This window comes from Erpetoichthys calabaricus, chromosome 15 (genome assembly GCF_900747795.2).
Source record: "Erpetoichthys calabaricus chromosome 15, fErpCal1.3, whole genome shotgun sequence".
NCBI lineage: Eukaryota > Metazoa > Chordata > Cladistia > Polypteriformes > Polypteridae > Erpetoichthys > Erpetoichthys calabaricus.
The window spans coordinates 89520487-89535312 of record NC_041408.2 but is presented as its reverse complement, the minus strand read 5'-3'; the positions used below and the strand labels follow the sequence as shown (position 1 = coordinate 89535312).

General features: G+C 39.4%; 1 protein-coding gene across 1 annotated transcript in view; it reads left to right on the top strand.

Annotated features, from left to right (window-relative positions):
- prim2 (DNA primase subunit 2) overlaps positions 1-14826 on the top strand; it is a 447314-nt gene that overhangs the window by 262801 nt on the left and 169687 nt on the right. The window contains exon 9 of the mRNA XM_028820502.2: positions 7205-7277. Within this exon, the coding sequence (XP_028676335.1) occupies positions 7205-7277 (73 nt within the window). The remainder of the gene's footprint in view (positions 1-7204; positions 7278-14826) is intronic.

The window sequence follows — 14826 nt, the reverse complement described above, 5'->3', positions numbered from 1 at the left end:
ATTCAAGCAATCAAGAGAGATAAAAAATCACATACGCCATGGCAGCACTTGCAGTGGATTCATAAAGTTTTCAGACTCCCTCACATTCTACACACTTTGATGTGTTGTAGCATTAATTTGAAATGGATGCATCTGCCATTTTTGCCCATCAATCTACACTAACCATCGATAACAAAGTGAAAATATATAAATGAAACGGCTGGGATGGAAATCAGCACCCTCCATATCTGAGACCATGGTCCTCAGCTGAAAAAGGGTGGGAGCGAGATCCTGCCCCAAGTGGAGGAGTTCAAGTATCTCGGGGTCTTGTTCACGAGTGAGGGAAGAATAGAGCGTGAGATCGCCAGGCGGATCGGTGCGACATCCACAGTGATGTGGGCTCTTCATCGGTCTGTCATGGTGAAAAAGGAGCTGAGCCGCAAGGTGAAGCTCTCAATTTACCAGTCGATCTATGTTCCTACCCTCACCTATTGTCATGAGCTATGGGTAGTGACCGAAAGAACGAGATCGCGAATACAAGTGGCTGAAATGAGTTTCCTCCGCAGGGTGTCTGGGCTCTCTCCCTTAAAGATAGGTTGAGAAGCTCAGAGTAGAGCCGCTGCTCCTCCGCATCGAGAGGAGTCAGATGAGGTGGCTCGGGCATCTGATCAGGATGCCTCCTGGACGCCTCCTTGGTGAGGTGTTCCGGGCACTTCTAACCAGGAGGCAGCCCTGGGGAAGACCCAGGACACGCTGGAGGGACTATGTCTTTCATCTGGCCTGGGAAAGCCTCGGGATTCTCCCGGAAGAGCTAGAAGAAGTGGCCGGGGAGAGGGAAGTCTGGGCATCTCTGCTCAAGCTGCTGCCCCCGCGACCTGATCTCGGATAAGTGGAAGTGGAAGTGGAAGTGGATGGATGGATGGAAACATATAAATGTATTAAAAATCAAAATTGAAATCTCTCATTCATCGAAATATTCTGACCCTTTGCAGTGGCAATCCAATTTGTGGTCAGGTGCATCTTGCATTCTCCTTGAGATGTTTCTAGAATGTGATTGGAGCCCACCTGTGGCACACTGAATTGATTGCACATCATTTAGAAGGGCACAGGTGTGTCTGTGTATGTTAAGGTCTCACAATTCACACTGCATGTCCGGAATAAAACAAAACATAAAAACAAGCCACAAAGTCCGATGAAGTATTTGTAGACATCCGCAATCGAGTTGTCCCGAGACATAAATCACGGTAAGCTTATACAGTAAACCTGTTCCTAAAGCATTGATTGTTCCCAGTAACACAGTGGCGTCTATAATTGTGAAATGGAAGACGTTTGGGACTCTTCCTAGAGTTAGCTGTCAAGCCAAACTGAGTAAGTGGGCAAGAAGGGCCATGGTCAAAGAGATGATCAAGATCCCAATGGTCACTCTACCAGCGCTTCATTCCTCTATTGAAATGGAAGAACTTGTCAGAAGGACAATCAGGTGTTTAAGGGAGAGCGGCTAACTTATTGGAAGTGGAGAGAGACAGGTGGAATAAACACGAAACTTTGCTGGCTAACTAACAGGAAGTGGATTTACCAGTCATTGCAACATTTCCGAATTTTGCAAATAGGATAAATGTAACTACCATGCATATCTTGAGGAGGGAGGAGGAAAACCCACGCAGACAGGCAAGGAGCATAGAAACTCCAAACAGAAACTTACTGAGGCAGGAATTGAAAACAGGACGGTGTAGATGTGAATCAGGTGTGCTAACCACTGCACCAGTATGCCGCTTAGAGACATGTTACCTACATTTTATGATTATGCGTTTTCTTTTATTGCTAACAGTGTTAAATAAGTGACAGGCAGCTTGTAGTGCAGCACAAAAGACACCTTTCAGTTAACACCCTTTTATAGTAAGCTGTGTGCAGAGGCAATTTACAGACACATACAGTACAGTGCAGGTGTTTCCATATTTTTCAGGTGCAGTAACAGGTTAGGGGGGTCTCTTAGAGTCGCACAGTGAGTCATTGGTTGGGAATAACCCAGAAGTCTTATGCCTAAGGTCTTAGCCTTTAAACCACACTGTCAGTCTCCAACTTATTATGTGGTTGATGCAAGCACATTGGGGTCTGTCAAACCTCAGTCCAAAATAATTTTGTGCACACTTGCTGAAAGGGTGTTGCACTATTTGTACAAACACTAGTAGTGGTACTGCAAAGGTCTGACCTCCATTTGTTTACCTTTTTTTCATGAGTATATTCTGATGTATCACATTTTCCATTTCATATCTTCTTTTCCCGAATGTAATTATTGTTTTGAGAACCGTTTGAGTCAACTGTTTTCAATAACAGCATATTTTGTTTACAAATTAAAGCTGTATTTTTCAGAACTTGAGACCAACGATTATTTCACTCTCTACTGAGAGAGTCCTTCTTCAGTCCATCTGTTTAACTGGCAGGACTTCACTGAGTATTTCTAAATGCATCCTTTATTTTACATGTAACGCTTCTTTAGAACGGAATATTTATGAAATCTTCTTGGGATGTCTGCCTGGTTACAAGCGTCATGTGCATCACTTGCAAGCCCAATGCTAGTCAAAGTGGCAGTGTCCTTCCTTTAACTCTTGTTTAAATATTATTGAAGTTTCCATGCTCGTATAGCTCATTGGATGGCACGGTGGCATAGTTGTAGCACTAGAGTGTAGGTCCCATGTGCTCTCAGCATGCAGTTTGTGTGGGTTTATTCGGGGTGCTCTCATTTCCTTCCACAGTCCATCGACATGCAGGTTAGGTGGATCTGCAATGTTAAATTGCCCCTGATATATACCCACCCTGGAAAAAGAGCTGATACCCCTTCTGGGGCTTATTTATGTCTTGCGCTCAATGCTTGATGGGATAAACTCCTGCTTTCCCACAACTGTGCTTTGGATACGTGGGATGAATGGACATATTCATACATGGGTAGATGAATCAATTGATCGATCTTTCTTTGTCTTCATTGGCTTTGTACAGAAGCTTTTTAAATATACAAATTGCTTTAAATACATCTCTCTCATTCATGTGTGTGTGTGTGTGTGTGTGTGTATATATATATATATATATATATATATATATTTTCACGGCATTCGTAGTCTGTGTCACAATCTGATTGTATGGGTGGTTACCTACCAGGTAACGCTTGTGGTTGGCCAGCAATCTGCTAACATCCGCCACGGTGCCCTCAGTTTGTGAGGAGCAGATCATAGAATGGTTGAAAGCCAACCACAAGCGTTACCTGGTAGGTAACCACCCATACAATCAGATTGTGACACAGACTACGAATGCCGTGAATGTAATTACCCCGATCTACATGCTGTCAAATAAACGAACCACACACCGTGGCACAACGTTAGGGGCATCGCATCTGGCGCTGACGTCCGAGGTTCGATTCCCGAGAGGGAGTGCAGTGGAGTGTGTACGCCTGATGAGCCCAGAATGAGGGCGAAACACGTGTTGCGTACTCTTTGCATTTATTTGACAGTAAACTATTTCAACCATATATATATATATATATATATATATATATATATATATATATATATATAATATATGTGACAGGTAGGGGTGCTCTTGCTCCCTTTGAACCCTCACCATGTCAGACACCAGATAAAAGTCCAAAAATGAATTTATTATAATAATGTGCACAAAGCACCCTCCACTCCACAATAATCCAACAATAACCAACCCTCCACTCTCCCAGATGCGTTGCCACCTTTCCACCCAGCTCAGCTTGTTTGTCTGGGATTTCCCAGAGTCCTTTATAGTCCGTGACCCGGAAGTGCTTCTGAACCCTCAGTCCATGTGACTTCTTAGCACTTCCAGGTCACATCAAAAACTCCTCATTTTCATCTCGGAAGCACGTCATTCCTTCTGTCCATGTGACTGGGACGTACTTCCGGGGTGTAGGGAAAATAGATGTCCTTGTGCCTCCCTGCAGCGACTCTTGGCGGTCTCCATAGTAGCCAACAGGGCTGTGCATAAAAACTTCATTGTCCATAATTCCCTGCTGGCATTCGGGGCACCTCCATGCTGCAAGGAAGGCTCCATCTAGTGGCCTGGGGGTATTGGCTGGGATGAATGACCGGCCATATCTCACAATATAATATATATATATATATATATATATATATATATATATATATATATATATATATATATATATATATATACACACACACACACACACAGCCCAGAATGACTAGTGTATTGCTGTTGGTATTAAGGAGCCCTCAGTTGGGTTTCTTGACACACTTCTGCTGAATAAGTCATTGGCTGAAAGTACTCAGTGTTAGTGCGTCAGAGAGAGGATGTGCAGAATTGCCATTCAGTTTTGTTTAATTGAATGTATGCAAGGATATAACTCACGGTATTATAAAACACCATGATGGCATCACTGAGTATTAAATACCATGTTGAAGTATTCAGGGTTTGTATTGATTATTTTATCCTGACAATTGCTCTGATTTTTCTCTATTATAAAAATGATATTTGGTATAATTAAAAGTTTAGTAGATGAATGAATGATATAATGTGGAATTTGAAAAAGTAGAAACTATTGCAGTTGTGATCTTAGTTGTAAATTAACTTTGGGCATTAGGACTTTGCTTTACAATTTTTTGTCGGGACTAAAATTTAGAGGAAGAATTAGAGAATGTGTTATGAAAGCAATTGCAAATATTGGTAATCTTTTGAATTCTAAAAATGCCAATGAACCCTTTCTGTCTTTATTTCTTGTCTATTATAGTCACTTGCATCTGTATCTGAGTCCACAAGCATCACATTCAACATCCATCCATTACCGAACCCGCTATATCCTAACTACAAGGTCACGGGGGTCTGCTGGAGCCAATCCCAGACAACACAGAGCACAAGGCACATTCAGCATTGTTTTGACAAATCAGGGTTTTCATCCAGCCCAACTCAAATGTAAATATTTCTTATTGCAAAGAATACAAATGCTGACTTTATTTTTGTCAGTCTGTGCCTTGAACTATAACTTCAAACTTGTTTTTCTTGGTGTACACCATCCTCTACAAACGGAGCAAGCTGACAGCATGCATGTTAAAACTGTATGCTTGTGACTTTGCTCTGGTTCTCCCCGTTTATTATATTCTAGTCTAGTGCAGAATGGGTTGAGGACAGACTGTACACCAAACTGTAAATCCTGACAAGGAGAAGAAGCACAGAGAATTAAAGGATATGTAGTTATGCTGATAATACTCAATATATTGAAGTAAACTAATTTCTTTTTTTTTTTTTTATATTTTTATTTTATTAATTTTCATTGTAATCATTCCATACAAACAGATCCATTTATAACCCAACAAATTTGAAAACAAATCAAACCCCATCCCTGAGAAGGAGAGCTTAGCTAAAGGAAAATTTCTAAGCTTTTTAATAAGGCAACATTAGACAAAAGAAGGGGAGAAGTAAATATCTATATAAATAAGAGATGGAGAAGGGAGTTAAATACAATAATAGTTAATTCTCTTATTTTAAAATAATATTGATTAAATCCTGCCAAGTTTTGAAAAAATTTTGTACAGATCCTCTAACTGAAAATTTGATTTTTTCCAATTTCAAATAATATAAAACATCAGTTTCCCACTGACTTATAAGAGGAGAATTAGGATTCTTCCAATTTAACAAAATAAGTCTGCGTGCCAAGAGTGTAGTGAATGCAATCACCGTTTGTTTGTCCTTCTCCAATTCAAGTCCATCTGGAAGGACACCAAACACAGCTGTTAGTGGGTTAGGAGGGATTGTGATACTAAGGCTGTCTGAGAGGCACTTAAAAATTTTTGTCCAAAATGATGTTAGTTTGGTGCAGGCCCAGAACATGTGACCCAGTGAGGCAGGAGCTTGGTTGCAGCGCTCGCAGGTTGGATCCTGGCCTGGAAACATTTTGGACAGTTTTAAGCGAGACAGATGAGCTCGATATATAATTTTTAGTTGAATAATTCTATGCTTTGCGCATATAGAACTCGAGTGAATTCTCTGCTTTGCTACCTTCCACTCCTTTTCTGATATATTGATTAAGAGATCTTCTTCCCAATGTCCTCTTGGATCTTTGAAAGGTAGGGACTCTAATAAGATTTTATATATTGCGGAAATAGTGTTTGTTTCCTCGGAATTGAGCAGTATTTTTTCCAGCATTGTGGAGGGTGCAAGGTGGGGGAAATCGGGCAATTTCTGTTTAACAAAATTTCTAATTTGAAGATAGTAAAAGAAATGTGTAGCTGGGAGGTTAAATTTTGAACGTAATTGTTCAAAAGATGTAAATATGTTGTCTATATAAAGATCTCTGAGCATTTTAATCCCAAAACTTTTCCAGGTATTAAAAACTGGATATACTTGCGAAGGTTGAAAGAGGTGGTTCCCTTGCAAAGGTGCCACTGATAAAAGATTTTCCATCTTAAAATGCTTCCTAATTTGGTTCCATATTCTGAGTGAGTAAAGCACAATTGGGTTATTAGTATATTTGCGATAACTTTCATTTATTGGAGAGCAAAGCAGGGAATATAAAGAAGTACTACAGGATTTTACTTCTATTGCAGACCAAGCCTGTGTATGTGCATTTATTTGTGTCCAGGTTTTTATGGCTTGTATGTTTGCTGCCCAGTAATAAAACTGAAAATTAGGTAAAGCCATGCCACCTTCTGCCTGAGGTCTTTGTAGGGTCGCTCTTCGGATACGTGGGTGTTTTGAGTTCCAAATGAATGAGGTTATTATTGAATCTAACTGTTTAAAAAACGATTTATTGATATATATTGAAATGTTTTGAAATAAAAAGAGAAGTTTAGGAAGGATATTCATCTTAACACTGTTAATTCTTCCGGCTAGAGTGAGATGAAGGGTTGACCATCTATGCAAGTTTTGCTTAATTTTTTCCATACAGACGCCAAAATTTTGTTGATAAAGAGCTTTATGTTTACTTGTGATATTTACCCCTAGGTATTTAAACTGATCTGCTATGGTAAAAGGTAGGGTGTCTAATTTAATATTATATGCTTGTGAGTTCACTGGAAAGAGTATACTTTTATTCAGATTAATTCTAAGACCAGATATCTTTTGAAATTCTGTTAGTGCTGTTAAAACAGCAGGGACAGTGTTTTCTGGGTCCGATATATATAAGACCATATCATCTGCATATAGAGAAATAGAAGTAAACTAATTTCTGTTTTTTTTTTTTATACTAATTTAGCCATGCTTATGTGGGACAAGACTACAGCATTCAGAAAAATATTGGGAAAATTTCACTAGAGCAGATTGATAATGTAAGTATTATTTCATTTTCTGGCAAAATTGAGCAAATTAAAGGTCTCTCAGTACACATAATTCATCAGAGTTGTTTAGATTAGTCATCAAATTTTACTGTATGAATAGCATAATTGGACTGGGCTCCTGCATATGTACTGTAAACATTGGTCATCTAGAGTCATTTTATATGTAGATATCTGAGTTAATTAAATAGTATAAATAAAGAGAAAAGTAATTTGTTGGGTTTTTTCAATTTACAGTGTTTTCTCTGTGGCTGATTATATTTTTTTATCCTCCTTTGAATCTAGTGCCAGCAGCATTACCACACTGTACTATTATTCATTATGATGGAGAATATGATGAAAACATTTTGTATTGAATATGGTTGTCAGATTAGCTAAAAAGCAAGGTTTAAATATTCAAATTAAAAATAAGTCAATATTTGAATATCTTTGAACTTAATGTTAACAAATTTGGATACTACATGTACATTTGTAAGCGCTCTTTTTTAACTTTATTATTACGGTAACAGACTTAATGGTAGCCACAGCAACAACAACTGCAAACAGCAAAAAACTAAATCCTAGCGATACCTGGACGATCGTTATTTAAATATAAGAGCCATCAAAATCCCAAGCATCTGTACTGAGGATGGGTGTGCACATCCTTCTTGAAGAACAAGTCATAAAAGCAGCCATGAAAATGAGTTAAAATGAGCCACACACACTGACACCACACATTGCTACATTACTATTAATATTTTGATGTTTATTTGTGTGTCTACAAATCATGAAGTGCTTATGACACTTTTGTATGTATCCTGCTTTACAATACTCTGCTACACTGAGATGATGCAGATGTTCTATCAGACGGTAATTACGCAGCATTACAGACGAAGGAAGCCATAGCAAGACGTTTCACCGAAGTGGGAGCTCGATTTATACAGTCTGCCATTTTCGTCGCTGCATTGGAAGGGTTTTCAGGATCAGATGACGTTATCTCCCATCCGTCTGTTGGCTTCAAAGGTGTGCCGGGCAATGTTCCAAGGTTTTATACCCTTTCTCCATTTGCAGGCCCTTACTTAGGTAAATCATACCATTCCAAACAAGGAAAGGAAGATCCAATGTCATGCCGACTCTGTCACACAGAAACAGTACAATGCCCATTTTTGTAGTTGTCCCTTTCTTGTCTTTTAATGCTTGCCCAGCAGTTCTAAATGATGAGCCCCTGTGTGCTAAATCTGGCCTTGTGTTAGCTGTACATGTGAGAAGAAGCAGATTTATAAAATTTTTTGTACAGAGCACAGTGACATATTAAACATATAAACTTATTACAGTGATACAGCAATATTTTAATAAAGGTAGCCTGAATATTTTTAATTAAACCCCAATTGTTTTAGGCATTATGTGTCAAGCCAGTAGTCACTTAAGATTGTTGAGTACGGCAGTTATGACATTTATTTTCCATTTGCTTTAATGAGAAGGTCTTAGCATTGAGCAACAGTTGCAGATCTCAGGTTTTAGAGTGATTGGGACAGAATCAAATGGAAAACTAATATATTTAGGACACAGGTGAAGTGTTTAGAAAAACTGTTCAGAGTACACTTGTAGATCAAAGTGCAGAGTAATAGGAGGAAAACAAAACGACACTGTGAAGGGATCTGGCTGTAAGTTTTACTAATTAAGGTAACGGTTAACCATTCAAAATAATGAAAAAGACTAATTGTGGAAGTGAAACGCAAGAACAGATCTGTACCATACTACAGCTTTCAATAGCAGTGCCTTGCACTCTGCCCAGACAAATACAATTTTTCACAAACAGGTTTCTTCTGGCGTTACTACTTTTGCCCTTCATTATATTCACTCCCACTTACTGTCCTTTTTAATGGTGGCCTATAACTGGGAATCTGCCGACTATAAACTTTACTGATTTTTTTTTTTCTTTCTTGCTGCTTACCATGAATGACTCATTTTATCACATGTAACTGGATTAGTTCACCACTGATTAAATGGGTAGAGTTCAGTTTCAGCCCTATTGTTTGTGCTGTCTATGGGTTTTTACTATAAACAATTGGTTAATCAGAGACTGGTTTAAGGCTTTTATTGAATTCTTGGTGTAAATAGTTTCTTACTTACTTGTTTCTGCATTTTATGGCACAGTCAGTCTCAGTCTCAAAAGGCAAAGTTTAATCATTTCGCCTTTTAAAAAAAAATTGAATCTTATGCTTTCTTTGAGCTGAACTATTAGCTTTTTGTTCAGCGATTTTATTCAAGAATTAATTGCTTTAATTAATATGCACATTAGGATTGTTGTCTTTATATACACTGAATTAACATGTTTGTTTAATATTGATTTATAGTCAGTCAGTCAGTTTCCAACCCGCTATATCTTAACACAGGGTCACAGGGGTCTGCTGGAGCCAATCCCAGCCAGCACAGGGCGCAAGGCAGGGCGCCAGCCCACCGCAGGGCACATACACACACACACCAAGCACACACTAGGGACAATTTGGGATGGCCAATGCATCTAACCTGCATGTCTTTGGACTGTGGGAGGAAACCCACACAGACACGGGGAGAGCATGCAAACTCCACGCAGGGAGGACCCGGGAAGCGAACCCAGGCCTCCTTACTGCGAGGCAGCAGCGTTACCACTGCGCCACCGGTGCCGCCCTCGATTTATAGTGTTGTAACACTTTAAATATAAGGAGCAGTTGTGAATTTTACAGTAATATAAATCCTTTGGGTGGACAGAAAACTCTGAATTATATCTACTTACCTGGTTTGTAAAATTTACCCATATTTTAGAAAAAATATTTTATTACAATGACAGTTAGTTAAATCCTATCAACAGAATAACCTAAAAGTTAATACCTGTCTTTTTTTTTTTTTTTTTTTTGCTGTTGGGGGGGAAAAAGGACCCGATATTACATTTTAAGTCTGTCTAAGAAGTGAAGCTAATAAGTGAGAACATAATTCAAACAAGTTCATCTAAAAATTAAATTAAATAGCCTCTGATTAAGAAATTGGTTACAGTGAAGTGAGACTGAACACTGCTGATCTACATATTCAGTGAGGTGTATTGTATATTATTAGCTACCATTCTGTAACTTAGTTATTGGGTAACTTTTGTCTCTTTCTACTACAGAATTTACTTCAGTGTATACTGTATGTTCCTTTGTCTTTGGGTCATTCTATTAGGTGAACAAAGGTAAATTTTACGGTGGGAAAGGAAGCTCTCATCAGAGTTGAGCAGAATGTCTAATGTGCTATTTTGTTAGTAGCCTCAACAGAGAATGTTGTGACTGTATGCTATACTATGAAAGGATCAAGGTAATTGTTGTCTCCCAGATCCAGAGGTTTAAAGCATACGTCTGGAGACAACCGTGAGTGAATCTGATTTATAAGTGGGCGGGAGCAATTAGACAATTCACTCGGTTTGAAATTTCTAAATCATACCTGTGCCTCGTGAAGGTGGAGCTTAGAGTAGGGGCGGGGATTTAAACAGAAATGAGTAATGGCGCTTTTATTAACCCGGTCCAACAGATGACAAGCCTGTAGTCAGGAGGGAGGACCCAACCTTTTATGGCTGAAAGGTTTTCTTAAAAGACGTCTGTTACAATGAGTGAAATGAGTGTCGTGTGTGTGCGGAGAGCACTTTACATGTGTTAAAAATAAACATAAAAGTAAGGTCTTTCTGTATAAGCAGATTATACTTTGGCTTTCAATATTGGTAGGCTAGTGGTAAAAGTGAATGATGCATTGTCACCGACTCTGTGTGGTGTCTTGTCGCTGTCACTTAAAATACTTCTGCAGTTGTCATGAAATTGAAGGAAATGGCAGCTTTGTCTGTGAAAAGATAAGTATGAAATATTCTTCTGAGCTAAATTGTGTGACTTTGGCCCTGTCCGGGTGTTGATACTGCATTACACCCAGTGATGGCTGGCACAGCTCCAGCTGTCCCATGACCCTGCCCTGGAAATGCAGGTTAAGAAAATGGATGGATGGATGGACTAAATGGTGTGCCATATCACCCGGTTAAAAGAAGGTGAAAAGAACTGCACTGTTGTTAAAGAAATGCTGTTATTACCTATTTAGAAATGCTAAACATGCCATACCTGAATATGGTCATAGTGTTTTAACACATAGTATATATTATATATACAGACCACAGTATTCTGTTAACATTATTTACTGCTGTTATGGCATGTAGTGATGTAATAGTCAATGTGACAGAGAGATATATCAATGAGTCATTAAGCTTCAGATACTGAGCTCTTGAATTGATTACAGCAATTTTACCTTTCTATGTTCTCTCAGTTTTTCTCTCTCTCCCCATAGTTATTTTGCATATCTGTCTAATACACGAGTAGAAATGGCATTCAGCATCCCTGAATGATTAAAGTGCACAGACAGAGGAAACTGGGGTCGGGTTTTAAGGAAGAAATGCTGTGGGCGGAGTCTTTTTAGTGCTGGCTTTCGCCTCTGTTCACTACAAACTTTTTAGCAAGTTAGAAAATCATGTCTGGCCCCGCTGAGACGTGGCTAATTGGTGACTGTAAATTGGCCCCGTTGTGAATATGAGTCGTCGTCGTCTTCTTTCAGCTGCTCCCATTAAGGGTTGCCACAGCGGGTCATCTTCTTCCATATCTTTTTGTCCTCGTCATCTTACTTTGTCACACCCATCACCTGCATGTCTTCTCTCATCACATCCATAAACCTTCTCTTAGGCCTTCCTCTGTTCCTCTTGCCTGGCAGTTCTGTCCTTAGCATCCTTCTCCCAATATACCCCTCATCTCTCCTCTGCACATGTCCAAACCAACGCAATTTCACCTCTCTGACTTTGTCTCCCAACCGTCCCACCTGAGCTGACCCTCTAATGTCCTCATTTCTAATCCTGTCCATCCTCGTCACACCCAATGCAAATCTTCACATCTTTAACTCTGCCACCTCCAGATCTGTCTCCTGCTTTCTGGTCTGTGCCTCCGTCTCCAACCCATACAACATAACTGGTCTCACTACCGTCCTGTAGACCTTCCCTTTCACTCTTGCTGATACCCATCTGTCACAAATTACTCCTGACACTCTTCTCCACCCTGCCTGTACTCTCTTTTTCACAATCCCCATTACTCTGTACTGTTGATCCCAAGTATTTAAGCTCATCCACTTTTCGCCAACTCTACTCCCTGCATCCTCACCATTCCACTGACCTCCCTCTCATTCACACACATGTATTCTGTCTTGGTGGTCCTACTGACCTTCATTCCTCTTATTTTTAGAGCATATCTCCACCTCTCCAGGGTCTCCTCAACCTGCTCCCTACTCTCGCTACAGATCACAATGTCATCAGCATACATCACAGTCCACGGGGACTCCTGTCTAATCTCGTCTGTCAATCTGTCCATCACCATTGCAAATAAGAAAGGACTCAGAGCTGATCCCTGATGTAATCCCACCTCCGTCACTCCTACCGCAGACCTCACCACTGTCACACTTCCCTCGTACATATCCTGTACCATTCTTACATACTTCTCTGCCACTCCCGACTTCCTCATACAATACCACAACTCCTCTCGAGGCCCCCTGTCATATGCTTTCTCCAGGTCCACAAAGACGCAATGCAACTCCTTCTGGCCTTCTCTATACTTCTCCTTCAACATCCTTAGATCAAACGTCACATCTCTGGTGCTCTTTCTTGGCATGAAACCATCCTGCTGCTCACTAATCATCACCTCCCTTCTTAACCGAGCTTCTACTACTCTTTCCCATAACTTCATGCTGTGGCTTATCAGTTTTATCCCCCTGTGGTTATTATAGTCCTGTACATCCCCCTTATTCTTAAATATCAGCACTTCTTCTCCACTCCTAAGGCATCCTCTCACTTTTTAAGATTCCATTAAACAATCTGGTTAAAAACTCCACTGCCATCTTCCCTAAACACCTCCATGCTTCCACAGGTATGTCATCTGGACCAATGGTGAGTATTGAGTATTCAAAATGGACCCTGTGGCCAATGCTGCCACAGTAGGCCCCACCGTCCAATAACTGTGTATTGAGTTAAGCAGGTTTCATAATTTTATGTTGTGTAGTATTATTACTGCTACCTTTAAACAATTATGGAATGGCCAGCAAACATATATTAACTTTGATATTTTGTTGTTTGTGTGCCCTGTTTCCTTTCCATGGGCAAGATGGAATTACATGTACAGAATTTACAATGAATACGGTCTAATATACAGTATATATGTCAAAAACAGCATGATTTTGGGACAGTTATCATGGACTACATTATGTAGAATTATAATGCTCCTATCATTATGTTTCTTTATTTCAACTGTTTGTGACTTCCTCATGGGGGCTGAGAGTAGTAGGCATTAGGTGAGTAGCTCACAGTGAATTTGGCTGCATGAGATTATTACTATTTAAAAGAGAATCAGAATTATTATTTCTTTTTGGAATTAAGTCTGTAAAGCTACAACTCTATTCAAAAATGTACTAATGCCTGTTACAATAATTGGAAATGAGAAACGAGCACATTCTCACGTGTTTAGAAAACCAGTTGATCATTTTGTTTCCAGTTATTGACAAATTTCTACTTTAAAAGTGATGGATTTTTTTTTCACCTGTTAGTGTAAAGCTGTTAACTGAGATAATAAAGCAGTATCTTTTTCAACCCTGCCTGTACTTTGCTGAACAGGCTTGTTGCCCTCCCCTAGAGCCTGCAGCAAGCCCTGACTTTAGCTGTCTGCATTTTTTGTGCGCTTTGAAATACAAAAACAGTTTCATTTTTCCTTAGTGGTGACCGGGTGTCCAATGGTGCATTCGCTCTTAGCCAACTGTGCAGACTTTAGTTTTTGTCCTAGTCCTAATCACAGGCATTATCAACGTCAGCAGAAAACCAACTGTGCCAGGTCATACCCTGACTTATATGTGTCTGATGGCATATGGCTGAAATTATGCTAATTTGTTCCGCTGCACTCAAATGGAGCGAGGCCTTTCTTTCATAGATAGAATGAGGAAAAGTTTAAATATTATTTACTCTTCAAATCACATACATGCAAGATTAAATTTCATTTTTTGCACCAAAGGGATGGCATGGCAATGCAGTGGGTTAGCTCTGCTGCCTGCAGAAGTAGTAGCAGCGGAAACAATGAAAACAAAACTGATTATGAAGTAATGCTACACATCTTCTCTGTGACACACTAGCACTGAGGAGTTTTAGCCAACAGATTTTTTTTTTAATTTTATTGAACTTATTAAAATCAAATACATTCCATACAAGCCAGTCAAGTTTTACAAAACTGAGAAAGAGAGCTAGGCCAACAGAATAAAACTTTAATAGTAGGAAAAATAAGTAATCAATAAAAATAAATAGAATAAAAAAGGGAAGACAATCCACTTCTTCAATCTAAATGCTTATTCTAAAATGTTATTGATTAGATCCTGACAGGTTTTGAAGAAGTTTTGTACAGGTCCTCTAAGTGAGAATTAGATTTTTTCCAGTTTCAGATAATATATAACATCAGTTATCCACTGACCTAACAGAGGTGAGTTAGGATTCTCCCAG